This window comes from Salmo salar, chromosome 05 (assembly GCF_965601325.2).
Source record: "Salmo salar chromosome 05, fSalSal1, whole genome shotgun sequence".
Lineage (NCBI taxonomy): Eukaryota > Metazoa > Chordata > Actinopteri > Salmoniformes > Salmonidae > Salmo > Salmo salar.
In genome coordinates, this window is record NC_138295.1 from 91,633,616 (window position 1) to 91,661,428 (window position 27,813).

Consider the following 27,813-nt stretch of genomic DNA (forward strand, 5'->3'; position numbering starts at 1 on the left):
GTTAAGAGAATTTTCCATTCAAGAATTTTACCATTAAAATTACATTTAGACTGTAAAAGATGGCCTTTAGCACATTTCTTATAGAGGGCATCAGTCTTGCATCAAATAGTGAATTCACAGCTCACTGTCAGTAAATATCGTACAGTAAATATTGGACTACAAGAGAGCTGCAAGCCTGCAAAGGTTATTTAAAGCTTTGAATGGGTCGATTGAGTTCTGGAGGTGTGTCGTTACAGCAATTGCAGGGTTGGTGTTGCCTGTGGTGGTGGGGCCCAATGTGATATCTTTTAATGGAACCCACAATCCCTGCCGGCGCTCCTGGACACACCATCCAGAGTGTAATTAATAACTTCACCATGCTCAAAGGGATATTCAATGTCTGATTTCTTTATTTTTTTATCTACCAGTGGCGTTTGGTGCCGTTTACGATGAGGGAGGACCTTATTTCTATCACAGCATATTGGATGACTGTCATTCATATTCCATTCACCCAGCTCAATGTAACACCGATAGGTTTAGGATACTACGTGATACTCACATTTTCCATGTACTCATCATGAGGTTGCTACAACCGTCCTAGACTATGAATAAAAGATTACAGAGTAGGTGCCCAGGTTGAGAGACATTTGAGTAATCAAGGTGAAAGACAGTGACACATTCAACACCGCCTTGACCACTCTTGCCTGCATCTAGCTGATCTAGAGAGTAATCATTAGTCCAACAGTTGCAAACCAGAGTTTCTATTGGACAAATGTAGGTATGTTTATCCCCGTTTTGTCCCGTTTGCTTCCGTTTAAGAAACATTTTTCAACAGAATCGGGCGGAATGAATACACCCGATTACAAGCAAACAGAGTTAACTTTCATAGCAGCCACATACAAACAGCATGATCACTTTGATCATTGTATAATTCCTTCTCGCATGCTCCTCCTCTCACCTTTTCCCTTCACTTGTGGACTTCAGTGCACAACACATCAGCTGTCTGTGACAAGACAAAGATAACATTCCTAGCCAAACATTCATATAACTGCTACACACAGCCTACATCGTTGTCACCATATTAACCTCATAGTCAATATAGCTACTACAACTAACTAACGCGTTAGGAAACCTCCTACTATCATGCAGTACAGTGTACAGTCAGCAGCAAGCAGTTTAGCAATAAATTCATAAAAACAAATGTTTACCTTGACTTGGAAGCTAGCTAACATAGCATCCCTCTCTGTTTGAGCTGGGTGTTTGAGTAGGCTGCATTCGCTAGCTAAGTAAGTGAAAGTGAACAAAAATACAACTAAATATAGCTCTCTCTCTCTCTTTCGCGTCTCCTTCATTTTTAAAGTGATTAATTTGTTCAAAACTGTTCAACTATTGTATTTCTCTTTCTTTGAGTCAACTACTCACCACATTTTATACACTGGAGTGCTGGCTAACTGTAGTTTATGCTTTCAGTACTAGATTCATTCTCTGATCTTTTGATTGCGTGGACAACATTCATGCTGCAAGACCTCTGATAGGTTGGAGGACGTCCTCCCGGAAGTTGTCATAGTTACTGTGTAAGTCTATGAAAGGGGGTGTTATAGGGAACTGTTATTGGATCGCCACAACTCTGAATTAAATTGAGGCCAAAATGTTAATTCCACTTTTTTTTCTGAACTCTTGAAAATACGTAGCAAAGAAGAAGGGTTGGTGATGGTTCAATTTGACGTACATCCTTGTGTACCCTCAACAGCCCAACTCCAGTCCTCCAATAACCTCAACAGCCCAACTCTAGTCCTCCAGTACCCCCAACAGCCCAACTCCAGTCCCCCCAACAGCCCAACTCCAGTCCTCCAGTACCCCCAACAGCCCAACTCCAGTCCTCCAGTACCTTCAACAGCCCACATTTATGTTGGTAGCACCGGACAAGTTGAATCCGGTGAGTTTGTCTGAAGCTACAACTAAAATATGGGCTGTTGGGGGTACTGGAGGACTGGAGTTGGGCTGTTGGGGGTACTGGAGGTGGGCTGTTGGGGGTACTGAAGGACTGGAGTTGGGCTGTTGAGGTTATTGGAGGACTGGAGTTGGGCTGTTGGGGGGACTGGAGGACTGGAGTTGGGCTGTTGGGGGTACTGGAGGACTGGAGTTGGGCTGTTGGGAGGACTGGAGTTGGGTTGTTGGGGGTACTGGAGGACTGGAGTTGGGCTGTTGGGGGTACTGGAGGACTGGAGTTGGGCTGTTGGGGGTACTGGAGGACTGGAGTTGGGTTGTTGGGGGTACTGGAGGACTGGAGTTGGGCTGTTGGGGGGACTGGAGGACTGGAGTTGGGCTGTTGGGGGGACTGGAGGACTGGAGGAGGGAAACAGTAATATCACATCAAACACAGATTTGAAGCCTGAAGTTTATGCTGTTTGAATTCTGAGAGATGCATGCTGGAACAAATTCCCGTGGGAGGATAACTCTCCAGTAGGAGGGATGGCCACAGACGTGATGTATGAAGTATCACAGCATTTGATCTCGCTCCAGATTCTAGTGTGAAGTAGTCTGTTTGATAGCTCCCCCTGCTGTCTTCAATGCCACTCTGGTGACTTTTCATTTTCATTATCACGGGGCATTCTGAGTCCATATGTGACAAGATATGGTTTTCTTCTCGCAGAACGAGTATGACAACAGTTTGTGTCTTCGTAGACGTTGTAGCTGGGTGGTGGTTAGCTCATTGTAGTTGTATTTCATGACAGATTTTAGGTCAGCTCATTGATTAAGATCAACTTAATAACATCCCCTTTAGGGGGTTTTACATGCATACATTCTGACCACACAAAACATGATTCATCTCTTCACATCAATTAACCCCTTCAGTTCCATTAGCCTCTACAGATGACATGGAATGAGACTGAACCAGCTTTTCTGTGGGCGAGGAAGGATGATGGTTATCTGAGGATGGGCATCTTGTACAGTATGTTGCCGTCTCCATTGGTCTTTCAGACCTGTATCAGTAACTATCTCCTCTAGCACATGGGCTCCTAGTAGTTACATACAACTGATGTTATTGCCATTCTGTCGCTGTGCCTCCACAGTGAACATTATCCTACGGACGTTACAATGTGACAGTATTATTCAAGCCACAATCAAAAGGCTAAAGGCACATTGGTCATTTCATTTCTTTATTTTTATTGCTCTTAATATCGGTTAATAACTTGATTGGTGGAATTATTTTTTTTAAAAACAGACAAATTCAAACTGTCTGGGTGCTAAAAAAACAACTATTCAACAGTTTATGGTATCCTAGTATTGTAGTGTGTGTGTGTGTAGTGTGTGTAGTGTGTGTGTGTAGTGTGTGTGTGTTCGTGTCCAGACACTCTTCATATTAGCATCATTAGTGGTTCAGCTGCTTCAGGACTTGAAATGTTAAAGATCTTGGACCTTCTTCTGAGGAATAGAAGACGTCCACATCATCCCCTGAAACAAAGTCAAAGGCTTCGTCCCCATAAGGCTCTGTTTAAAAAGGTAGTGCACTATATAGGCAATAGGGTGCCATTTGGGACACAGACAAACACTTTCCTTCAGAAGTCATTGGTGCTGCCTGCACCTCATCTGAGACTGTATGACTTTAAAGTTAATACATTTAAAAAAAAAAACTAAAAAGAAAATGGACAAATTGATGAATCTCAACTTCCTGCCATATAAAGGTAAACTTGTCCATCCTCTGAAATACATAGACACATGAAATTAATATTAGGAGGCCTGATGAACATCATCCAGTGTTAAAAACTATTCAAACAGCTCCTAATAAGAGCCTCATTACTATGTCCCAAATGGCACCTATTCCCTATACACTGCACTACTTTGGACCAGGGCCCATCTGGACTATAAAGGGAATAGGGTGCCATTTGGGACGTATCTTTCGAAAGGAGTGGGGGGGGTGTGTGTGCTTATATTCGTACTGTTACACACAAGTGTGTTTCTTGCATATCCCAACTCCCCCTGAGACACCTGCAGGGAGTGGGGTCACGGTCAGGGTCACCATATCCCAACTCCCCCTGAGACACCAGCAGGGAGTGGGGTCACGGTCAGGGTCACCATATCCCAACTCCCCCTGAGACACCTGCAGGGAGTGGGGTCACGGTCACCATATCCCAACTCCCCCTGAGACACCTGCAGGGAGTGGGGTCACGGTCAGGGTCACCATATCCCAACTCCCCCTGAGACACCAGCAGGGAGTGGGGTCACGGTCACCATATCCCAACTCCCCCTGAGACACCAGCAGGGAGTGGGGTCACGGTCACCATATCCCAACTCCCCCTGAGACACCAGCAGGGAGTGGGGTCACGGTCACCATATCCCAACTCCCCCTGAGACACCTGCAGGGAGTGGGGTCACGGTCACGGTCACCATATCCCAACTCCCCCTGAGACACCTGCAGGGAGTGGGGTCACGGTCAGGGTCACCATATCCCAACTCCCCCTGAGACACCTGCAGGGAGTGGGGTCACGGTCAGGGTCACCATATCCCAACTCCCCCTGAGACACCAGCAGGGAGTGGGGTCACGGTCAGGGTCACCATATCCCAACTCCCCCTGAGACACCTGCAGGGAGTGGGGTCACGGTCAGGGTCACCATATCCCAACTCCCCCTGAGACACCAGCAGGGAGTGGGGTCACGGTCAGGGTCACCATATCCCAACTCCCCCTGAGACACCTGCAGGGAGTGGGGTCACGGTCAGGGTCACCATATCCCAACTCCCCCTGAGACACCTGCAGGGAGTGGGGTCACGGTCACGGTCACCATATCCCAACTCCCCCTGAGACACCTGCAGGGAGTGGGGTCACGGTCACGGTCACCATATCCCAACTCCCCCTGAGACACCTGCAGGGAGTGGGGTCACGGTCACCATATCCCAACTCCCCCTGAGACACCTGCAGGGAGTGGGGTCACGGTCAGGGTCACCATATCCCAACTCCCCCTGAGACACCTGCAGGGAGTGGGGTCACGGTCACCATATCCCAACTCCCCCTGAGACACCAGCAGGGAGTGGGGTCACGGTCAGGGTCACCATATCCCAACTCCCCCTGAGACACCTGCAGGGAGTGGGGTCACGGTCAGGGTCACCATATCCCAACTCCCCCTGAGACACCTGCAGGGAGTGGGGTCACGGTCACCATATCCCAACTCCCCCTGAGACACCTGCAGGGAGTGGGGTCACGGTCAGGGTCACCATATCCCAACTCCCCCTGAGACACCTGCAGGGAGTGGGGTCACGGTCACCATATCCCAACTCCCCCTGAGACACCAGCAGGGAGTGGGGTCACGGTCAGGGTCACCATATCCCAACTCCCCCTGAGACACCTGCAGGGAGTGGGGTCACGGTCAGGGTCACCATATCCCAACTCCCCCTGAGACACCTGCAGGGAGTGGGGTCACGGTCACCATATCCCAACTCCCCCTGAGACACCTGCAGGGAGTGGGGTCACGGTCAGGGTCACCATATCCCAACTCCCCCTGAGACACCTGCAGGGAGTGGGGTCACGGTCACCATATCCCAACTCCCCCTGAGACACCTGCAGGGAGTGGGGTCACGGTCACCATATCCCAACTCCCCCTGAGACACCTGCAGGGAGTGGGGTCACGGTCAGGGTCACCATATCCCAACTCCCCCTGAGACACCTGCAGGGAGTGGGGTCACGGTCAGGGTCACCATATCCCAACTCCCCCTGAGACACCTGCAGGGAGTGGGGTCACGGTCACGGTCACCATATCCCAACTCCCCCTGAGACACCTGCAGGGAGTGGGGTCACGGTCAGGGTCACCATATCCCAACTCCCCCTGAGACACCTGCAGGGAGTGGGGTCACGGTCAGCATATCCCAACTCCCCCTGAGACACCTGCAGGGAGTGGGGTCATGGTCACCATATCCCAACTCCCCCTGAGACACCTGCAGGGAGTGGGGTCACGGTCAGGGTCACCATATCCCAACTCCCCCTGAGACACCTGCAGGGAGTGGGGTCACGGTCAGGGTCACCATATCCCAACTCCCCCTGAGACACCTGCAGGGAGTGGGGTCACGGTCAGGGTCAAAATTGTACAGAGCCCCTGGAGCAATGAGGTTTAAAGTGCCTTGCTCAAGGGCACAGCGCCAGATTTTTCATCTCGGTTACTGGCCCAACACCCTAACCTCGAGGCTACCTGCCATCCTGAGGGATAATGTTTCCTGCATTCATACAACAATAAACAGAAACCATTCATATCTTACTAACCCGTAAGGTTATGTTTGACATGATATCTACATCTAGTGACCTAAGATGTAAAGAAATGGGCCAGCCACATCTAATTCTAGGACCTGGGAGCTATAGCTAGCTGTGTCTAGCTGTGTGTGTCTGTCTGTCTGTCTGTCTGTCTGTCTGTCTGTCTGTCTGTCTGTCTGTCTGTCTGTCTGTCTGTCTGTCTGTCTGTCTGTCTGTCTGTCTGTCTGTCTGTCTGTCTGTCTGTCTGTCTGTGAGCCCAATTCTCAGATCTTTCTCCTGAAGTATACTTTCTCACTTGTGCACAGCTTCCCACACATTTAATTAAAAGTGTTGTATTGGTGAGTTTATGGACTGGACTAGAGGGAGATCGTATGCCAGTCCTTTCCTTTCAGATCCATGAAGGGAAGTGAACAAGTGCACACTTGGAAAGAAAGAACAGAGAATTGGCAAGCAGGGCAGAGAGAGGCCTTGTAGGAGCCTGGCAGTAGAAGTATTGGATGTTTTTGGAGTACAGGGTTGCAAGGCAGACCAGCCAGCAGGCACAGTCCCTCAGAGCCCCTCTCAGCCCCCCTACACCCCGCTGAGCTCTCTCTTTGTTGTGGACACACAGAGACGTCTTTGTCTGACCCAGTGGGCCCATTCAGGTCTCTGGCTGCCTCCACACACAGAGGGACACTTCACTTTCTTTTCACGTTGTTGTTGGAGGGCTGGAGCTGAGGCTGGGCCTGGGGATGAGGATCGTACGGTCCAGGCTTGGTGCCGTTGCTGCTGCTGCTGCTGCCTCTTGGTTTGTGGCTCTGGCTCAGTACAATCACAGTCAGAATACTGATGATGTGAATGTGGAAGTACATTGACCTACGGGGGGAAAGAAGATGTGATGAAATGCTACAGAAACCAAAACACCAAAGATGGACAGAATAAGAGAAAAGGTAGAGATGACACACTTGTCCTCCATAAAGACAACTGACAGTAGAGATGACACACGTGTCCTCCATAAAGACAACTGAGGAACATTGTGTCCAGGCTTATTAAGATAATACTAAGCTAATAAATTGTACACATACGACCTAGCCTGGGTACCAGTGTGTTTGTGCTAACATTACACTCCTTGTCATGCCAAGAAGTTGACAATGATAGCATATCCAGATCAGGGACCAGGCTACATACGACCATCATCGTTAAAGAGACACATTTGACCATTAGGAAAAGAACCTAAATGGATGTTCACCTGTAGTACTGCATGGTAGGTCCTACTGCCAGCAGTAGGAAGGGCATGACAGTGTAGCAGATACACAGCTGAGTAGCTGCCCAGGTCACTACGTCATAGACAAGCTTCACAGGATAAGAGGACAGGAAATACTGACGGACATTCTTACGGACCTGGGTGTGGGAGACAGGAGAGAGAACACGGTGACGTACGGCCCTGGGTGAGGCTGAGATGATGAGACACATGAGGTGAGTGCTGTGTGAGTGAGAGAGAGAGTGAGGAAGACGGCGAGAGAAAGAAAGACAGCGAGAGACAGACAAGAACAGAGACGCACAGCTCTATCTGCCAGTGTGATGGGTACAGCAGTAATAATGGTACTCACAGCTCTGTCTGTGTGATGGGTACAGCAGTAATAATGGTACTCACAGCCCTGTCAGTGTGATGGGTACAGCAGTAATAATGGTACTCACAGCTCTGTCAGTGTGATGGGTATAGCAGTAATAATGGTACTCACAGCTCAATCTGTCAGTGTGATGGGTACAGCAGTAATAATGGTACTCACAGCACTGCCAGTGTGATGGATACAGTAGTAATAATGGTACTCACAGCTCTATCTGCCAGTGTGATGGGTACAGCAGTAATAATGGTACTCACAGCTCTGTCAGTGTGATGTGTACAGCAGTAGTAATGCTACTCACAGCCCTGCAAGTGTGATGGGTACAGCAGCAATAATGGTACTCACAGCCCTGTCAGTGTGATGGGTATAGCAGTGATAAAGGTACTCACAGCTCTATCTGCCAGTGTGATGGGTATAGCAGTGATAAAGGTACTCACAGCTCTATCTGCCAGTGTGATGGGTACAGCAGTAATAATGGTACTCACAGCTCTCGCTGCCAGTGTGACGGGTACAGCAGTAATAATGGTACTCACAGCTCTCGCTGCCAGTGTGACGGGTACAGCAGTAATAATGGTACTCACAGCTCTCGCTGCCAGTGTGATGGGTACAGCAGTAATAATGGTACTCACAGCTCGCTGCCAGTGTGATGGGTACAGCAGTAATAATGGTACTCACAGCTCTCGCTGCCAGTGTGATGGGTACAGCAGTAATAATGGTACTCACAGCTCTACTGCCAGTGTGATGGGTACAGCAGTAATAATGGTACTCACAGCTCTCGCTGCCAGTGTGATGGGTACAGCGGTAATAATGGTATTCACAGCACTGCCAGTGTGATGGGTACAGTAGTAATAATGGTGCTCACAGCTCTATCTGCCAGTGTGATGGGTACAGCAGTAATAATGGTACTCACAGCTCTACAGCCAGTGTGATGGGTACAGCAGTAATAATGGTACTCACAGCTCTATCTGCCAGTGTGATGGGTACAGCAGTAATAATGGTACTCACAGCTCTATCTGCCAGTGTGATGGGTACAGCAGTAATAATGGTACTCACAGCTCTATCTGCCAGTGTGATGGGTATAGCAGTAATAATGGTACTCACAGCTCTCGCTGCCAGTGTGATGGTATAGCAGTAATAATGATACTCACAGGTCTCGCTGCCAGTGTGATGGGTACAGCAGTAATAATGGTACTCACAGCTCTGTCAGTGTGATGTGTACAGCAGTAATAATGGTACTCACAGCACTGCTAGTGTGATGGGTAAAGCAGCAGTAATGCTACTCACAGCCCTGCCAGTGTGATGGGTACAGCAGCAATAATGGTACTCACAGCCCTGTCAGTGTGATGGGTATAGCAGTGATAAAGGTACTCACAGCTCTATCTGCCAGTGTGATGGGTACAGCAGTAATAATGGTACTCACAGCTCTCGCTGCCAGTGTGACGGGTACAGCAGTAATAATGGTACTCACAGCTCTCGCTGCCAGTGTGATGGGTATAGCAGTAATAATGGTACTCACAGCTCTCGCTGCCAGTGTGATGGGTACAGCAGTAATAATGGTACTCACAGCTCTCGCTGCCAGTGTGATGGGTACAGCAGTAATAATGGTACTCACAGCTCTACTGCCAGTGTGATGGGTATAGCAGTAATAATGGTACTCACAGCTCTCGCTGCCAGTGTGATGGGTACAGCAGTAATAACGGTACTCACAGCTCTCGCTGCCAGTGTGATGGGTACAGCAGTAATAATGGTACTCACAGCTCTCGCTGCCAGTGTGATGGGTACAGCAGTAATAATGGTACTCACAGCTCTATCTGCCAGTGTGATGGGTATAGCAGTAATAATGGTACTCACAGCTCTCGCTGCCAGTGTGATGGGTATAGCAGTAATAATGGTACTCACAGCTCTCGCTGCCAGTGTGATGGGTACAGCAGTAATAATGGTACTCACAGCTCTCGCTGCCAGTGTGATGGGTACAGCAGTAATAATGGTACTCACAGCTCTCGCTGCCAGTGTGATGGGTACAGCAGTAATAATGGTACTCACAGATCTCGCTGCCAGTGTGATGGGTACAGCAGTAATAATGGTACTCACAGCTCTCGCTGCCAGTGTGATGGGTATAGCAGTAATAATGGTACTCACAGCTCTCGCTGCCAGTGTGATGGGTACAGCAGTAATAATGGTACTCACAACTCTCGCTGCCAGTGTGACGGGTATAGCAGTAATAATGGTACTCACAGCTCTCGCTGCCAGTGTGATGGGTACAGCAGTAATAATGGTACTCACAGCTCTCGCTGCCAGTGTGATGGGTACAGCAGTAATAATGATTCTCACAGCACTGCCAGTGTGACGGGTACAGCAGTAATAATGGTACTCACAGCTCTCGCTGCCAGTGTGACGGGTACAGCAGTAATAATGGTACTCACAGCTCTCGCTGCCAGTGTGATGGGTACAGCAGTAATAATGGTACTCACAGCTCGCTGCCAGTGTGATGGGTACAGCAGTAATAATGGTACTCACAGCTCTCGCTGCCAGTGTGATGGGTACAGCAGTAATAATGGTACTCACAGCTCTACTGCCAGTGTGATGGGTACAGCAGTAATAATGGTACTCACAGCTCTCGCTGCCAGTGTGATGGGTACAGCGGTAATAATGGTATTCACAGCACTGCCAGTGTGATGGGTACAGTAGTAATAATGGTGCTCACAGCTCTATCTGCCAGTGTGATGGGTACAGCAGTAATAATGGTACTCACAGCTCTACAGCCAGTGTGATGGGTACAGCAGTAATAATGGTACTCACAGCTCTATCTGCCAGTGTGATGGGTACAGCAGTAATAATGGTACTCACAGCTCTATCTGCCAGTGTGATGGGTACAGCAGTAATAATGGTACTCACAGCTCTATCTGCCAGTGTGATGGGTATAGCAGTAATAATGGTACTCACAGCTCTCGCTGCCAGTGTGATGGTATAGCAGTAATAATGATACTCACAGGTCTCGCTGCCAGTGTGATGGGTACAGCAGTAATAATGGTACTCACAGCTCTGTCAGTGTGATGTGTACAGCAGTAATAATGGTACTCACAGCACTGCTAGTGTGATGGGTAAAGCAGCAGTAATGCTACTCACAGCCCTGCCAGTGTGATGGGTACAGCAGCAATAATGGTACTCACAGCCCTGTCAGTGTGATGGGTATAGCAGTGATAAAGGTACTCACAGCTCTATCTGCCAGTGTGATGGGTACAGCAGTAATAATGGTACTCACAGCTCTCGCTGCCAGTGTGACGGGTACAGCAGTAATAATGGTACTCACAGCTCTCGCTGCCAGTGTGATGGGTACAGCAGTAATAATGGTACTCACAGCTCTCGCTGCCAGTGTGATGGGTACAGCAGTAATAATGGTACTCACAGCTCTCGCTGCCAGTGTGATGGGTACAGCAGTAATAATGGTACTCACAGCTCTACTGCCAGTGTGATGGGTATAGCAGTAATAATGGTACTCACAGCTCTCGCTGCCAGTGTGATGGGTACAGCAGTAATAACGGTACTCACAGCTCTCGCTGCCAGTGTGATGGGTACAGCAGTAATAATGGTACTCACAGCTCTCGCTGCCAGTGTGATGGGTACAGCAGTAATAATGGTACTCACAGCTCTATCTGCCAGTGTGATGGGTATAGCAGTAATAATGGTACTCACAGCTCTCGCTGCCAGTGTGATGGGTATAGCAGTAATAATGGTACTCACAGCTCTCGCTGCCAGTGTGATGGGTACAGCAGTAATAATGGTACTCACAGCTCTCGCTGCCAGTGTGATGGGTACAGCAGTAATAATGGTACTCACAGCTCTCGCTGCCAGTGTGATGGGTACAGCAGTAATAATGGTACTCACAGATCTCGCTGCCAGTGTGATGGGTACAGCAGTAATAATGGTACTCACAGCTCTCGCTGCCAGTGTGATGGGTATAGCAGTAATAATGGTACTCACAGCTCTCGCTGCCAGTGTGATGGGTACAGCAGTAATAATGGTACTCACAACTCTCGCTGCCAGTGTGACGGGTATAGCAGTAATAATGGTACTCACAGCTCTCGCTGCCAGTGTGATGGGTACAGCAGTAATAATGGTACTCACAGCTCTCGCTGCCAGTGTGATGGGTACAGCAGTAATAATGATTCTCACAGCACTGCCAGTGTGATGGGTACAGCAGTAATAATGGTACTCACAGCTCTCGCTGCCAGTGTGATGGGTACAGCAGTAATAATGGTACTCACAGCTCTCGCTGCCAGTGTGATGGGTATAGCAGTAATAATGGTACTCACAGCTCTCGCTGCCAGTGTGATGGGTACAGCAGTAATAATGGTACTCACAGCTCTCGCTGCCAGTGTGATGGGTACAGCAGTAATAATGGTACTCACAGCTCTCGCTGCCAGTGTGATGGGTACAGCAGTAATAATGGTACTCACAGCTCTCGCTGCCAGTGTGATGGGTACAGCAGTAATAATGGTACTCACAGCTCTCGCTGCCAGTGTGATGGGTACAGCAGTAATAATGGTACTCACAGCTCTCGCTGCCAGTGTGATGGTATAGCAGTAATAATGGTACTCACAGCTCTCGCTGCCAGTGTGATGGTATAGCAGTAATAATGGTACTCACAGCTCTCGCTGCCAGTGTGATGGGTACAGCAGTAATAATGGTACTCACAGCTCTCGCTGCCAGTGTGATGGGTACAGCAGTAATAATGGTACTCACAGCTCTCGCTGCCAGTGTGATGGGTACAGCAGTAATAATGGTACTCACAGCTCTCGCTGCCAGTGTGATGGTATAGCAGTAATAATGGTACTCACAGCTCTCGCTGCCAGTGTGATGGGTACAGCAGTAATAATGGTACTCACAGCTCTCGCTGCCAGTGTGATGGGTATAGCAGTAATAATGGTACTCACAGCTCTCGCTGCCAGTGTGATGGGTATAGCAGTAATAAAGGTGAAGTAGTATCCAGGGTAAACTCCATGCCATAGAGCTGACAGGATGAAGGTCAGGGCTGTGGGGTAACGGGGAGCACGGTCGTAACACACACTGAAGAGAGAGGAGACAGGATGAAGGTCAGGGCTGTGGGGTAACAGAGGAGTTATAACCAGACCTGGGTCAGATATATTGTTATGCAGTTAACAGAATAAAATAAACATTCATGAATGTACAGAAAATTGGTTTTGTACTAATGTTATGCATATGTGGACATTATCTTGGTAGAATATCTTGGAAGAAATAATACTTACGTTTTGAGCCAAACACCAGTCTGAATATTCCAGTTATCTATGAACTTCTTGAAACTAGTTGCTGTCTGCAAAAAGAGAGAGTTCAATATTAAACTTCAGTCATTTTCAATAATTCTGCAAAGCTAAAAGTTCCAACAGTGTTTGTTGTTGTTGATGTTTCCAAACGTACCTCAATCTCCCAGATGCTGATGTTGGAGATGAGGTCCCAGGATACCTGTCCAGCTTCATCCACACCTTTAAAACCATAACCTGCTGCATTGTTGATGGCATCCGCTGTTGGGACAAACACATGAATGGATGAACCTTCCCCCATAGTAATGAATGGATGAACCTTCCCCCATAGTAATGAATGGATGAACCTTCCCCCATAGTAATGAATGGATGAACCTTCCCCCATAGTAATGAATGGATGAACTTTCCCCCATAGTAATGAATGAATGAACTTTCCCCCAATAGTAATGAATGATTGAACTTTCCCCCAATAGTAATGAATGAATGAACTTTCCCCCAATATTAATGAATGAATGAATGTACTTTCCCCAATAGTAATGAATGAATGTACTTTCCCCAATAGTAATGAATGAATGAACTTTCCCCCATAGTAATGAATGAATGAACTTTCCCCCAATAGTAATGAATGAATGAACTTTCCCCCAATAGTAATGAATGAATGAACTTTCCCCCAATAGTAATGAATGAATGAACTTTCCCCCAATAGTAATGAATGAATGAACTTTCCCCCAATAGTAATGAATGGATGAACCGTCCCCCATAGTAATGAATGGATGAGCTTTCCCCCATAGTAATGAATGGATGAACTTTCCCCCAATAGTAATGAATGGATGAACTTTCCCCCATAGTAATGAATGGATGAACCTTCCCCCATAGTAATGAATGGATGAACCTTCCCCCATAGTAATGAATGAACTTTCCCCCATAGTAATGAATGGATGAACCTTCCCCCATAGTAATGAATGAATGAACTTTCCCCCATAGTAATGAATGGATGAACTTTCCCCCATAGTAATGAATGGATGAACTTTCCCCCAATAGTAATGAATGAATGAACTTTCCCCCAATATTAATGAATGAATGAATGAACTTTCCCCCATAGTAATGAATGAATGAACTTTCCCCAATAGTAATGAATGAATGAACTTTCCCCCATAGTAATGAATGAATGAACTTTCCCCCATAGTAATGAATGAATGAACTTTCCCCCAAAAGTAATGAATGAATGAACTTTCCCCCAATATTAATAAATGAATGAACTTTCCCCCAATAGTAATGAATGGATGAACTTTCCCCCATAGTAATGAATGGATGAGCTTTCCTCCATAGTAATGAATGGATGAACTTTCCCCCATAGTAATGAATGAATGAATGAACTTTCCCCCATAGTAATGAATGAATGAATGAACTTTCCCCCAATAGTAATGAATGAATGAACTTTCCCCAATAGTAATGAATGAATGAACTTTCCCCCAATAGTAATGAATGAATGAACTTTCCCCCAATAGTAATGAATGAATGAACTTTCCCCCAATAGTAATGAATGAATGAACTTTCCCCCAATATTAATGAATGAATGAATGAACTTTCCCCCAATAGTAATGAATGAATGAATGAGCTTTCCCCCAATAGTAATGAATGAATGAATGAGCTTTCCCCCAATATTAATGAATGAATGAACTTTCCCCCCATAGTAATGAATGAATGAACTTTCCCCCCAATATTAATGAATGAATGAATGAACTTTCCCCCCAATATTAATGAATGAATGAACTTTCCCCCAATAGTAATGAATGAATGAACTTTCCCCCAATAGTAATGAATGAATGAATGAACTTTCCCCCAATATTAATGAATGAATGAACTTTCCCCCATAGTAATGAATGAATGAACTTTCCCCCAATAGTAATGAATGAATGAACTTTCCCCCCAATATTAATGAATGAATGAATGAACTTTCCTCCATAGTAATGAATGAATGAACTTTCCCCAATAGTAATGAATGAATGAACTTTCCCCCATAGTAATGAATGAATGAACTTTCCCCCAATAGTAATGAATGAATGAACTTTCCCCCAATAGTAATGAATGAATGAACTTTCCCCCAATAGTAATGAATGAATGAACTTTCCCCCAATATTAATGAATGAATGAATGAACTTTCCCCCCAATATTAATGAATGAATGAACTTTCCCCCCAATATTAATGAATGAATGAATGAACTTTCCCCCAATAGTAATGAATGAATGAATGAATGAACTTTCCCCCAATATTAATGAATGAATAAACTTTCCCCCATAGTAATGAATGAATGAATGAACTTTCCCCCAATATTAATGAATGAATGAACTTTCCCCCAATAGTAATGAATGAATGAACTTTCCCCCCAATATTAATGAATGAACTTTCCCCCATAGTAATGAATGAATGAACTTTCCCCCCAATATTAATGAATGAATGAACTTTCCCCCCAATATTAATGAATGAATGAACTTTCCCCCCAATATTAATGAATGAATGAATGAACTTTCCCCCAATAGTAATGAATGAATGAATGAATGAACTTTCCCCCAATATTAATGAATGAATGAACTTTCCCCCAATAGTAATGAATGAATGAACTTTCCCCCCAATATTAATGAATGAATGAATGAACTTTCCCCCATAGTAATGAATGAATGAACTTTCCCCAATAGTAATGAATGAATGAACTTTCCCCCATAGTAATGAATGAATGAACTTCCCCCCAATAGTAATGAATGAATGAACTTTCCCCCAATAGTAATGAATGAATGAACTTTCCCCCAATATTAATGAATGAATGAATGAACTTTCCCCCAATAGTAATGAATGAATGAACTTTCCCCCAATAGTAATGAATGAATGAACTTTCCCCCAATAGTAATGAATGAATGAACTTTCCCCCAATATTAATGAATGAATGAATGAACTTTCCCCCCAATATTAATGAATGAATGAACTTTCCCCCAATAGTAATGAATGAATGAATGAGCTTTCCCCCAATAGTAATGAATGAATGAATGAGCTTTCCCCCAATAGTAATGAATGAATGAATGAGCTTTCCCCCAATATTAATGAATGAATGAACTTTCCCCCATAGTAATGAATGAATGAACTTTCCCCCCAATATTAATGAATGAATGAATGAACTTTCCCCCATAGTAATGAATGAATAAATGAACTTTCCCCCATAGTAATGAATGAATGAACTTTCCCCCCAATATTAATGAATGAATGAACTTTCCCCCCAATATTAATGAATGAATGAACTTTCCCCCAATAGTAATGAATGAATGAACTTTCCCCAGTATGAATGAATGAACTTTCCAATAGCCAACACTAGAGTGGGTAGGTGAAGCCTCACCTAAAGTCCATGCGAAGTAGAACTTGGGTCTAGCAGCTTGTATAGAGAAGAAGGCATACGCCAGTCTGGTTAGGAAAGGTGCCTCGTTGACGAAATGGCTGTCAACGTTATATGTGATGGGGAACGCTTTGGTGAGGGTCAGGAACAAAACCATGCACACACCACAGATCAGCAGTTTACGTGTGACAGCAGCCTGAAAGCCAGAGGGAGAGAGTCAGATCCTTCATGGCCAACAGGGAAACTACTTTCTAATTGCCTGCATTCAGCCAGGTAAGTCATTTATTTTGCAATAAACACCTGATAATATGCTGCTATGTTGTTAGTGGTGTAATTACATTGTTATTATACACGTATAAGACAAACTTAATGGCAATATAGTTTCTGAAAGAAAGTACTTCTTTACTTTACATGACTCCACTTGTACCCATCCTTACCATAGGTGAGGGCTCTGGGACTAACACGACTCTACTTGTACCCATCCTTACCATAGGTGAGGGCTCTCGGACTAACGTGACTCTACTTGTACCCATCCTTACCATAGGTGAGGGCTCTCGGACTAACGTGACTCTACTTGTACCCATCCTTACCATAGGTGAGGGCTCTGGGACTAAAATGACTCTACTTGTACCCATCCTTACCATAGGTGAGGGCTCTGGGACTAACATGACTCTACTTGTACCCAGTCTTACCATAGGTGAAGGCTCTGGGACTAACATGACTCTACTTGTACCCAGTCTTACCATAGGTGAGGGCTCTGGGACTAACATGACTCTACTTGTACCCAGTCTTACCATAGGTGAGGGCTCTGGGACTAACATGACTCTACTTGTACCCAGTCTTACCATAGGTGAGGGCTCTGGGACTAAAATGACTCCACTTGTACCCAGTCTTACCATAGGTGAGGGCTCTGGGACTTTATCATATCCATTCTGTCCAGTGTTGGATCCTGACAGCCTCCTCTGAACGTGTCTCCCCTCTATAAAGTCTATGTAGTCTTTATAGTGACTGCAGGGTCCCACCAGGATACTGAGGAAGTTCAGATTGTAGCTCAGGTATTCTATCAGAGACGGCTTGGAGCTGGAGGTAGAAGAGAGGAAGAAAGAGACATTGGAGACTAATCTGAGGGAGAGAGAGACAGAGAGAGACAGAGAGAGACACAGAGAGACAGAGAGAGACACAGAGAGACAGAGAGAGAGACACAGAGACAGAGAGAGAGACAGAGAGCGAGACACAGAGACAGAGAGAGACAAGGTAAAAGTCGTTCTGCCCCTGAACAAGGCTGTTAACCCACTGTTCCTTGGTAGGCCGTCATTGTAAATAAGAATTTGTTCTTAACTGACTTGCCTAGTTAAATAAAGGTAAAATAAATAAAAAATAATTGTTTTCTCCTGACAATATCAATGTCATTCTAGGCTATCTTCTTTACTTTGAGTGAGAAGACTTGCACAGACAAGTAGTTAATATCAATGTAATTTGTGTACGGTAGATGTGAACGGTAGATGTGGAGGGTAGATGTGGACAGTAGATGTGGACGGTAGATGTGGACGGTAAATGTGGACGGTAGATGTGGGCGGTAGATGTGGACGGTAGATGTGGACGGTAGATGTGTACGGTAGATGTGTACGGTAGATGTGGAGGGTAGATGTGGAGGGTAGATGTGGAGGGTAGATGTGGAGGGTAGATGTGTACGGTAGATGTGGAGGGTAGATGTGGACGGTAGACGGTAGATGTGGACGGTAAATGTGGACGGTAGATGTGGACGGTAGACGGTAGATGTGGACGGTAGATGTGGACGCTAGATGTGGACGGTAGATGTGGACGGTAGATGTGGACGGTAGATGTGGACGGTAGACGGTAGATGTGGACGGTAGATGTGGACGGTAGATGTGGGCGGTAGATGTGGACGGTAGATGTGGACGGTAGATGTGGACGGTAGATGTGGACGGTAGATGTGGTGGGTAGATGTGGACGGTAGATGTGGACGGTAGATGTGGACGGTAGACGTGGACGGTAGATGTGGACGGTAGATGTGGACGGTAGATGTGGACGGTAGATGGACGGTAGATGTGTACGGTAGATGTGGACGGTAGATGTGGACGGTAGATGTGGACGGTAGATGTGGACGGTAGATGGACGGTAGATGTGTACGGTAGATGTGTACGGTAGATGTGGACGGTAGATGTGGACGGTAGATGTGTACGGTAGATGTGGACGGTAGACGTGGACGGTAGACGGTAGATGTGGACGGTAGATGTGGACGGTAGATGTGGACGGTAGATGTGGAGGGTAGATGTGGAGGGTAGATGTGGACGGTAGACGGTAGATGTGGACGGTAGATGTGGAGGGTAGATGTGGACGGTAGACGGTAGATGTGGACGGTAGATGTGGAGGGTAGATGTGGACGGTAGATGTGGACGGTAGACGGTAGATGTGGACGGTAGATGTGTACGGTAGATGTGGACGGTAGATGTGGACGGTAGATGTGGACGGTAGACGGTAGATGTGGACGGTAGATGTGGATGGTAGATGTGGACGGTAAATGTGGACGGTAAATGTGGACGGTAGATGTGGACGGTAGATGTGTACGGTAGATGTGGAGGGTAGATGTAGACGGTAGATGTGTACGGTAGATGTGGAGGGTAGATGTGTACGGTAGATGTGTACGGTAGATGTGTACGGTAGATGTGGACGGTAAATGTGGACGGTAAATGTGGGCGGTAGATGTGGACGGTAGATGTGGACGGTAGATGTGGACGGTAGATGTGGAGGGTAGATGTGTACGGTAGATGTGGACGGTAGACGGTAGATGTGGACGGTAGATGTGTACGGTAGATGTGGACGGTAGATGTGGACGGTAGATGTGGACGGTAGACGGTAGATGTGGACGGTAGATGTGGATGGTAGATGTGGACGGTAAATGTGGACGGTAGATGTGGGCGGTAGATGTGGACGGTAGATGTGGACGGTAGATGTGTACGGTAGATGTGTACGGTAGATGTGGAGGGTAGATGTGTACGGTAGATGTGGAGGGTAGATGTGTACGGTAGATGTGGAGGGTAGATGTGGACGGTAGATGTGGACGGTAGACGGTAGATGTGGACGGTAGATGTGTACGGTAGATGTGGACGGTAGATGTGGACGGTAGACGGTAGATGTGGACGGTAGACGGTAGATGTGGACGGTAGATGTGGACGGTAGATGTGGAGGGTAGATGTGGAGGGTAGATGTGGACGGTAGACGGTAGATGTGGAGGGTAGATGTGGACGGTAGATGTGGACGGTAGATGTGGACGGTAGACGGTAGATGTGGAGGGTAGATGTGGACGGTAGATGGGGACGGTAGACGTGGACGGTAGATGTGGACGGTAGATGTAGACGGTAGATGTGGAGGGTAGATGTGGACGGTAGACGGTAGATGTGGACGGTAAATGTGGACGGTAGATGTGGATGGTAGATGTGGACGGTAGACGGTAGATGTGGACGGTAGACGTGTACGGTAGATGTGGACGGTAGATGTGGACGGTAGATGTGGAGGGTAGATGTGGACGGTAGATGTGGACGGTAGACGGTAGATGTGGACGGTAGATGTGGACGGTAGATGTAGACGGTAGATGTAGACGGTAGATGTGGACGGTAGATGTGGACGGTAGACGGTAGATGTGGACGGTAGATGTGGACGGTAGACGGTAGATGTGGACGGTAGATGTGGACGGTAGATGTGGACGGTAGATGTGGACGGTAGACGGTAGATGTGGACGGTAGATGTGGACGGTAGATGTGGACGGTAGACGGTAGATGTGTACGGTAGATGTGGACGGTAGACGGTAGATGTGGACGGTAGATGTGGACGGTAGACGGTAGATGTGGACGGTAGATGTGGACGGTAGATGTGGACGGTAGATGTAGACGGTAGATGTGGACGGTAGACGGTAGATGTGGACGGTAGACGTGTACGGTAGATGTGGACGGTAGATGTGGACGGTAGATGTGGACGGTAGATGTGGAGGGTAGATGTGGACGGTAGATGTGGAGGGTAGATGTGGACGGTAGATGTGGACGGTAGATGTGGACGGTAGATGTGTACGGTAGATGTGGACGGTAGATGTGGACGGTAGACGGTAGATGTGGACGGTAGATGTGGACGGTAGATGTGGACGGTAGATTTCATGTCATGCTGTGGATTTCAGAAGTCTACATAACCTATTTTCCTGTCATCAACACTGAGCCAACGCACTGCAAGGCATGCATGTATATGGAAGATAAATGTATATACCGTAATGAATACATACTCTACAGCATGGAGCCTCTGATCAGCCGTGAGGTCCTCGCGCTTTTTACACATACCTGGAAACCGTGGAAACGTAAGCATAAGGGAGACATCGTTTTTTCAACCCAAACATCAAAAGAACAAAGACAAAGCATAGGTTCCCTTCCGATCCCCTGGACATTCCTTACCATCATGCACTTGAAAAGATAACATAGTGGTTTTCTGGGTAATTATCATCAACGGCCTGAAGGGAGGAAACACAATATTTAGTTTATAAAGTCGAACGCTCACTGAGGACATTAACAAGGACAGAAATGGAATGTGAACAGCATTTCATAAAGCCTAACCGTACATCAGGAATAAATTATCATTCATTCTTTGGTGCTTTTCATTCAGACGTTCACATAGAATAACCTCTTTGTTGGTGTGACACATGCAGGAACACACACCCTCTCTGTGTGAGAGCATGCCATGCACTTATAGAGAGTGTGTGTGTGTGTGTGTGTGTGTGTGTGTGTGTGTGTGTGTGTGTGTGCATGTCCATTGTATGGTTGTGTTACGTGAGCCGTAGTCAACAGACACTGATTGGCATTGTCAGGTCAAGAACGCTGGCATCAGAGAATGTGACACACAGACACACTATTAGAGAACGGCAATGAACCTACATAACAACACTACCATGCCGATCTTAAAATATATACATTTAACTAGGTGAGTCAGTTTAGAACAAACTATTTTTTTTAAATGACGGCCTACACAGGCCAAACCCTAACCAGGATGATGCTGGGCTAACTCCCGATCACGGCCAGTTGTGATACAGCCCGGGATCAAACCAGGGTCTGTAGTGGCGCCTCTAGCATTGTGATGCAAGTGCCTTAGACCGCTGCGCCACTCGGGAGCCAGAACTTGATTCTAGAACCCATCTAAAACAACCAGGTGTTTTACATGACATCACTACTATGCTGATTGATTCTAGAACCCATCTAAAACAACCAGGTGTTTTACATGACATCACTACTATGCTGATTGATTCTAGAACCCATCTAAAACAACCAGGTGTTTTACATGACATCACTACTATGCTGATTGATTCTAGAACCCATCTAAAACAACCAGGTGTTTTACATGACATCACTACTATGCTGATTGATTCTAGAACCCATCTAAAACAACCAGGTGTTTTACATGACATCACTACTATGCTGATTGATTCTAGAACCCATCTAAAACAACCAGGTGTTTTACATGACATCACTACTATGCTGATTGATTCTAGAACCCATCTAAAACAACCAGGTGTTTTACATGACATCACAATAGAATATCACAATGTGTTAACACTGTGCACCGTATTTCAAAGTGTATGAGATTGGATGTTATACTATAAGCAAGCACAGTGAGAAACAGGGCCGATAGTAGCCAGATGGACTGAGAAAAAGCAGAGCAACGGACGTGAATGGAGCATCAGATCCCAGTGATGGTGCTGTCTATCCAGTCAACAGCAGTACAGTGTGATTCAGCTCATTCACCATTCTGCCTGCCTGCAGTCTGCAGAGAAAGCACAGTTTGTTAGCGAAGGTTAGCATTGATTAGGGTTAGAAATAGCATCATTAGCATAGCATATAATAGCATAATTAGCATTAGCATTGGCAAAGAATTGCAATAGTATAGCAAGCATGGCAGCGGCAGGTACTGTTAAACTAACTGACAAAATGTTTTATCAGCTTTATTATTTGTTTAGGGCAGTGCTTCACAATCTCTGCAAGACCCAAGAAAACCTGCAGATAAGACAGAAACTAACCAGGCGGGAGTGGCAGATTCAACATGACGGCGAGAGAGAGAGAGAGAAAGTGTGCAAGAGAGAGGTGGGAACAAAGAAATGAATCTAGTAAGACATACAAATCTAGAAAAACAGAGGTTGAGGAAGGCTGAGACTGAGGAATAGTGAGAGAGATAGTGCTGTTGTCACTGTGCAGATAAAAGCAGTGAGTCAGCTGATTCAGTATGGACTGAGGAAGCTCTAATGTAGATCCTCATCTGTATTCTGTACCATGAAAAAACACATTCCATGAAAACCTCAATAAACACAAACTATTTCAGAATTCAGGTCACAGAAATATCTCTCATCATTACATAGTCCAGTAATCAGTGTTGTGTTCAAGATCAAAGACGGAGCCAATCGAGACCGAGTCAAGACTGAGACCGGGAGGGGGGACTAGGGGTCCGGGACCAAGTCAAGACCAGAACAATGAGAGTCCAATTCAAGACCATGATAGTAATTTGGTCAAATCGCCCCCATTATAAGAGTTGAAAATGTCCTGTATTTCTGTGTTCATATTTCAGAACAACATGTGGTTTTATACATTCAGTATGGTCAAAACAACAGCATTCTGAGGACAAATAATCACTAACCCAAACAGGTCTATAATAGATACAAAGACTGTTACAATTTACCCCGGTCTGCCCTACCAGCCAATCAATTTACCCCACTCTTCCCTACCAGCCAATCAATTTACCCCGGTCTGCCCTACCAGCCAATCAATTTACCCCACTCTTCCCTACCAGCCAATCAATTTACCCCGGTCTGCCCTACCAGCCAATCAATTTACCCCACTCTTCCCTACCAGCCAATCAATTTAGCCCGGTCTGCCCTACCAGCCAATCAATTTACCCCGGTCTGCCCTTACTAATAGTGAGCTCGCAACTTTCATACAATTTACCCCACTCTTCCCTACCAGCCAATCAATTTACCCCACTCTTCCCTACCAGCCAATCAATTTACCCCACTATTCCCTACCAGCCAATCAAGGAAACTCTGACATGTGCAACAAAGTTTGAGGATATTTTTCAACGAAAGTAAAGGACAGTATAACGTAAGGAGTAAAGTAAGAAGCCAGGTTTCAACATGCGATAAGATATTACTGTGTCATGAACAAGTGTATATACCTGGTGAAGTAGTTTTATGCGCCGACTGAATGGAAACTGATTATGAGTTTTTTTACTCCGTTGGTCTCGGAAAGAAATTACGAGTCCTCGTTGTCAGAGTCAAGACAGAGTAAAAATATATCCCACACCGAGACACTCAATATGTGGTCTGGAGACCGGTCTGGAGTACTGCCACTAAACCTGCCTTGATCTGGAACAACATGGCTACTTACCCAGAGAAGTCTGTTGAGAGGATCCCATAGTTATAGATGAAGACTCTGCTCACCTGACACACTGCGAGGTAGCTGATGGCCATGATCATAGTATACCTGGAGGAAACATTTAATTCAGACTGAGAACATGGCCATGATCATAGTATACCTGGAGGAAACATTTAATTCAGACTGAGAACATGGCCATGATCATAGTATACCTGGAGGAAACATTTAATTCAGACTGAGAACATGGCCATGATCATAGTATACCTGGAGGAAACATTTAATTCAGACTGAGAACATGGCCATGATCATAGTATACCTGGAGGAAACATTTAATTCAGACTGAGAACATGACCCTGATCATAGTATACCTGGAGGAAACATTTAATTCAGACTGAGAACATGGCCATGATCATAGTATACCTGGAGGAAACATTTAATTCAGACTGAGAACATGACCCTGATCATAGTATACCTGGAGGAAACATTTAATTCAGACTGAGAACATGACCCTGATCATAGTATACCTGCAGGAAACATTTAATTCAGACTGAGAACTTGTAGCCACAGAGTAACATCCTACATCCCTCCATTCTGTATACTTCTGGCCCTTCTTTGGACACTGTGTTAACTAACCTCTAGACGAGCTTCAATGCCATACAACTCTCCTTCCGTGGCCTCCAACTGCTCTTAAATACAAGTAAAACTAAATGCATGCTCTTCAACCGATCGCTGCCCGCACCCTCCCGCACATTCATCTTCTGCACATCTATCACTCCAGTGTTTAATTTCTAAATTGTAATTACTTCGCCACCATGGCCTATTTATTTCCTTACCTCATTTGCACTCACTGTATATAGACTTATATAGACCTTCTATTGTGTTATTGACTGTATGTTTGTTTATTCCATGTGTAACTCTGTGTTGTTGTTTTGTCACACTGCTTTGCTTTATCTTGTCCAGGTCGCAACTGTAAATGAGAACTTGTTCTCAACTGGCCTACCTGGTTAAATAAAATAAATACTAATATTTAATATGTAATTCAGATTGAGAACATGTAGCTACAGAGTAACATCCTACATCCCTCCATGCTAGAGGGCGTCAATGAATGAAACCTTTTTCATGTTTCGGTCTGGTAGTTCCTTATCTGCATATGGGAGAAAGATCAACTAGTAGGTGGAATGGGTCATGTTCATCTTAGCAATCACCTTCAAGTACAACTGGAGATGTACAGTACACACATGCTGGATGGTGAAACATGGTCTTTTACCACGCCGTAACCCACAACCCAATGACCCATCTTTCTTTAACTGGAGTAGGCGAGGCGATTGGCGATGGCACAGAGAACAATGCTGTCTCTATCTAGACTCCTACAAGGAATCCCTAATGTAAAACCTCATCAGTGTTACTGTTCTATTTTCTACCTACATTCATCACATTCCAGGACCTAAACACAGACAGACAGAGAGACAGAGAGACAGAGCAACAGAGACAGAGATCGAGAGACACAGAGCGACAGAGACATAGAGATCGAGAGACACTGAGAGAGACAGACAGACAGACAGACAGACAGACAGACAGACAGACAGACAGAGAAAAAGAGCGGGGACAGAGAGATAGAGAGACAGTCTGGTCCAGCTACCACTTCCTATCTAGCTTAACTTGTCATCAACATGTTAGCTAACAATGACCCATGTGGTTAAGATGTTATTACAAGTGTCTGTATGGGAGACATGGTGGTGTGTGTTTACCTGTGAATGTTGTGGATGTCAGCTGTGACCAGAATCCTGTAGCAAACCACCACCAAGATGGAGATATGGACTGCATACCTGCAGCGATGAAAACAACACAAAACAAATGCTAGGTGACTGGTAAAAACGGGGTGATAAGGACTAAACTGGGTCCATCTGTTAGTCTCCTCCATTCAACAAAGTATTCCGACTATGATTTAACCTGTATACCCTAACCTGTCTAGCGCACCCAAGTGTTCCTTACCAGCCAAAACAGAATATGACAAAGGAGAGGCCAAAGAGTGTGGCGACGGCATGGCGGACCACGGGGCTGGAAAAGTGAGGGCTGAGGTAAAAACGGAACCAGAAGGCTGCACCAAGGGCAAACACCTGACATGCCAAGAAGTTCACCTGCATAGAAGACATGACGCCCCCAGACATGAGATATTGACAAGATGTGTAGACTGTACATGCATCCAGTGTGTGTTATTGCCTTAGGACAACAGAATATTTATATTCTATTCTATTCTGTGTTGAGTTTGGATACAAGCAGAATGTCTCTAAATATACTTATGCAAATGTAATGTGTGTAAATGCGAAGTCAGGTGACCAGAATGTTGTCATATCATTCCAGGGTTATGGCAGGACAAGACACTTAAAACCATCATTTGACATTAAAATAACTGACTTTAAGCAAATCGATGTTTTTTTTTCCATCTCATTTTGGAAAAGTGTAGATTACCTGATCCAAAGGAAATCCAAAAAAATCGCTGACTGGAAGCAACCATTTGGAACCGGTAGTTTTAAACGAAGAGGTTGTCAACTCGTCCATTATGCATGGTAAAGGTTTGAAGTCGCTCCTCCGTAAAAATAATTATAATAAAGTGAAGAAATGTTTTACCAAAGAAAGAAATAAAGTGCTTCTACAATCTCATTGCTGTTCATTGATTGAAATACATCCCGAGCATTTATGCCGACTCAAGAAAAACTCGACGTCCTCTCTGTGCAGTCGTAGTTAACAACAATATGCTATTGTGACAGTTCGCAAATACACGAGAATTAGTGCTGACTGCTAATGTAGCCTGTAGTCTAGCAAGGCGTGGTACTGAGCTGTCAACCGTATCACGGACTGAAGCAGGAGCAATAGGAATAGTAGGTGGCGGATGGGATGGCCCCCTCCCCTCTAATAGCACACTCTGCCAACCCGGGTGTCTTAGCCGTGTCTGAATCCTGGCTTAGGAAAACGACCAAAAACCATGAAATCTCCATCGCAAACTATAACATTTTCTGCCAAGATATAACTGCCAAAGGGGGCGGTGTTGCAATCTACTGTAAAGACAGCCTGCAGAGTTCTGTATTACTATCCATGTCTGTACCCAAACAATTCGAGCTTCTACTTCTAAAAATTCACCTTTCCAGAAACAAGTCTCTCACTCCCTCTGCCCCCAGCTGTGCCCTCGATACCATATGTGAACTGATTGCCCCCCATCTATCTTCTGAGCTCATGCTGCTAGGTGACCTAAACTGGGACATGCTTACAGTTTTTCTCAATTGTTTACACACAAATACTGGTACTTGAGACACAATGACCACAACATGTAACTCCAGAACCAATTCTGCTAAACTACAAGCACAATTCCTGCTTTACACTCAAATTGCAGTTCTAAAACACACTTTTTTCAAAACACTACACACAATTCTTTGCATTTGGCACAATTTTCAAGCAGAAAATCTCATGTTTTCACAATGAACACACTGCCATTCAAATATGCACACTGACTCATCACATGGGCAAACACCCGTCACACAGTTTTACAATTAGCAATCAGAGCTTTAGCATAAAAGGGCAACAGGTGAGCTCTTCTGTTTTGGAGCAATGGATGCCAACGTTGGAAACAGAGGCAGAGCCAGGAGAGTGGAGAGTGAGAGTGAGAGTGAGAGTGAGAGTGAGAGTGGGAGTGGGAGTGGGAGTGGGAAGACGAAGGACCGTAATCTCTGATGAGATCCGAGCCACTTTGGTTGATCATGTGGTCAACCATGATCTAACAATGAGGGAGGCTGGGCAAAGAGTACAGCCAAATTAGAGCAGGTACACTGTAGCATCCATCATCCGGACATTCCGAAATGAGAATAGGTAAGAAATCTACTCTCACTAGAAAATTGCAGTACTGCATATCAATACAGTACT

The 27,813-nt window shown here is 45.7% G+C and overlaps 1 protein-coding gene across 1 annotated transcript; it reads right to left on the reverse strand.

Moving 5' to 3' along the window:
* Positions 1–3,127: 3,127 nt before the first annotated feature.
* LOC106606162 (membrane-bound glycerophospholipid O-acyltransferase 1) lies at positions 3,128–26,834 on the reverse strand. The gene is made up of 13 exons (XM_082975976.1): positions 26,368–26,834; positions 25,891–26,036; positions 25,647–25,724; positions 23,911–24,006; positions 20,941–20,996; positions 20,775–20,829; positions 17,380–17,563; positions 16,487–16,679; positions 13,258–13,361; positions 13,089–13,153; positions 12,756–12,888; positions 7,446–7,597; positions 3,128–7,072 (listed from the first exon to the last, which is right to left on the reverse strand). Exons 1-13 carry the CDS (start codon positions 26,455–26,457, stop codon positions 6,895–6,897), a joined length of 1,530 nt encoding a protein of 509 aa, XP_082832102.1. The 5' UTR covers positions 26,458–26,834; the 3' UTR covers positions 3,128–6,894.
* Between the last annotated feature and the right edge of the window lie 979 nt (positions 26,835–27,813).

Bases quoted from the DNA above. Each gene is read 5' to 3' on its own strand.
- LOC106606162 (XM_082975976.1), bottom strand. From the start codon at position 26,457: ATGGACGAGTTGACAACCTCTTCGTTTAAAACTACCGGTTCCAAATGG. The intron at 13,154-13,257 runs GTACGTTTGGAA...CTCTTTTTGCAG, and splicing joins TCAGCATCTGGGAGATTGAG to ACAGCAACTAGTTTCAAGAA. The intron at 12,889-13,088 runs GTAAGTATTATT...CTCTCTCTTCAG, and splicing joins ACTGGTGTTTGGCTCAAAAC to TGTGTGTTACGACCGTGCTC.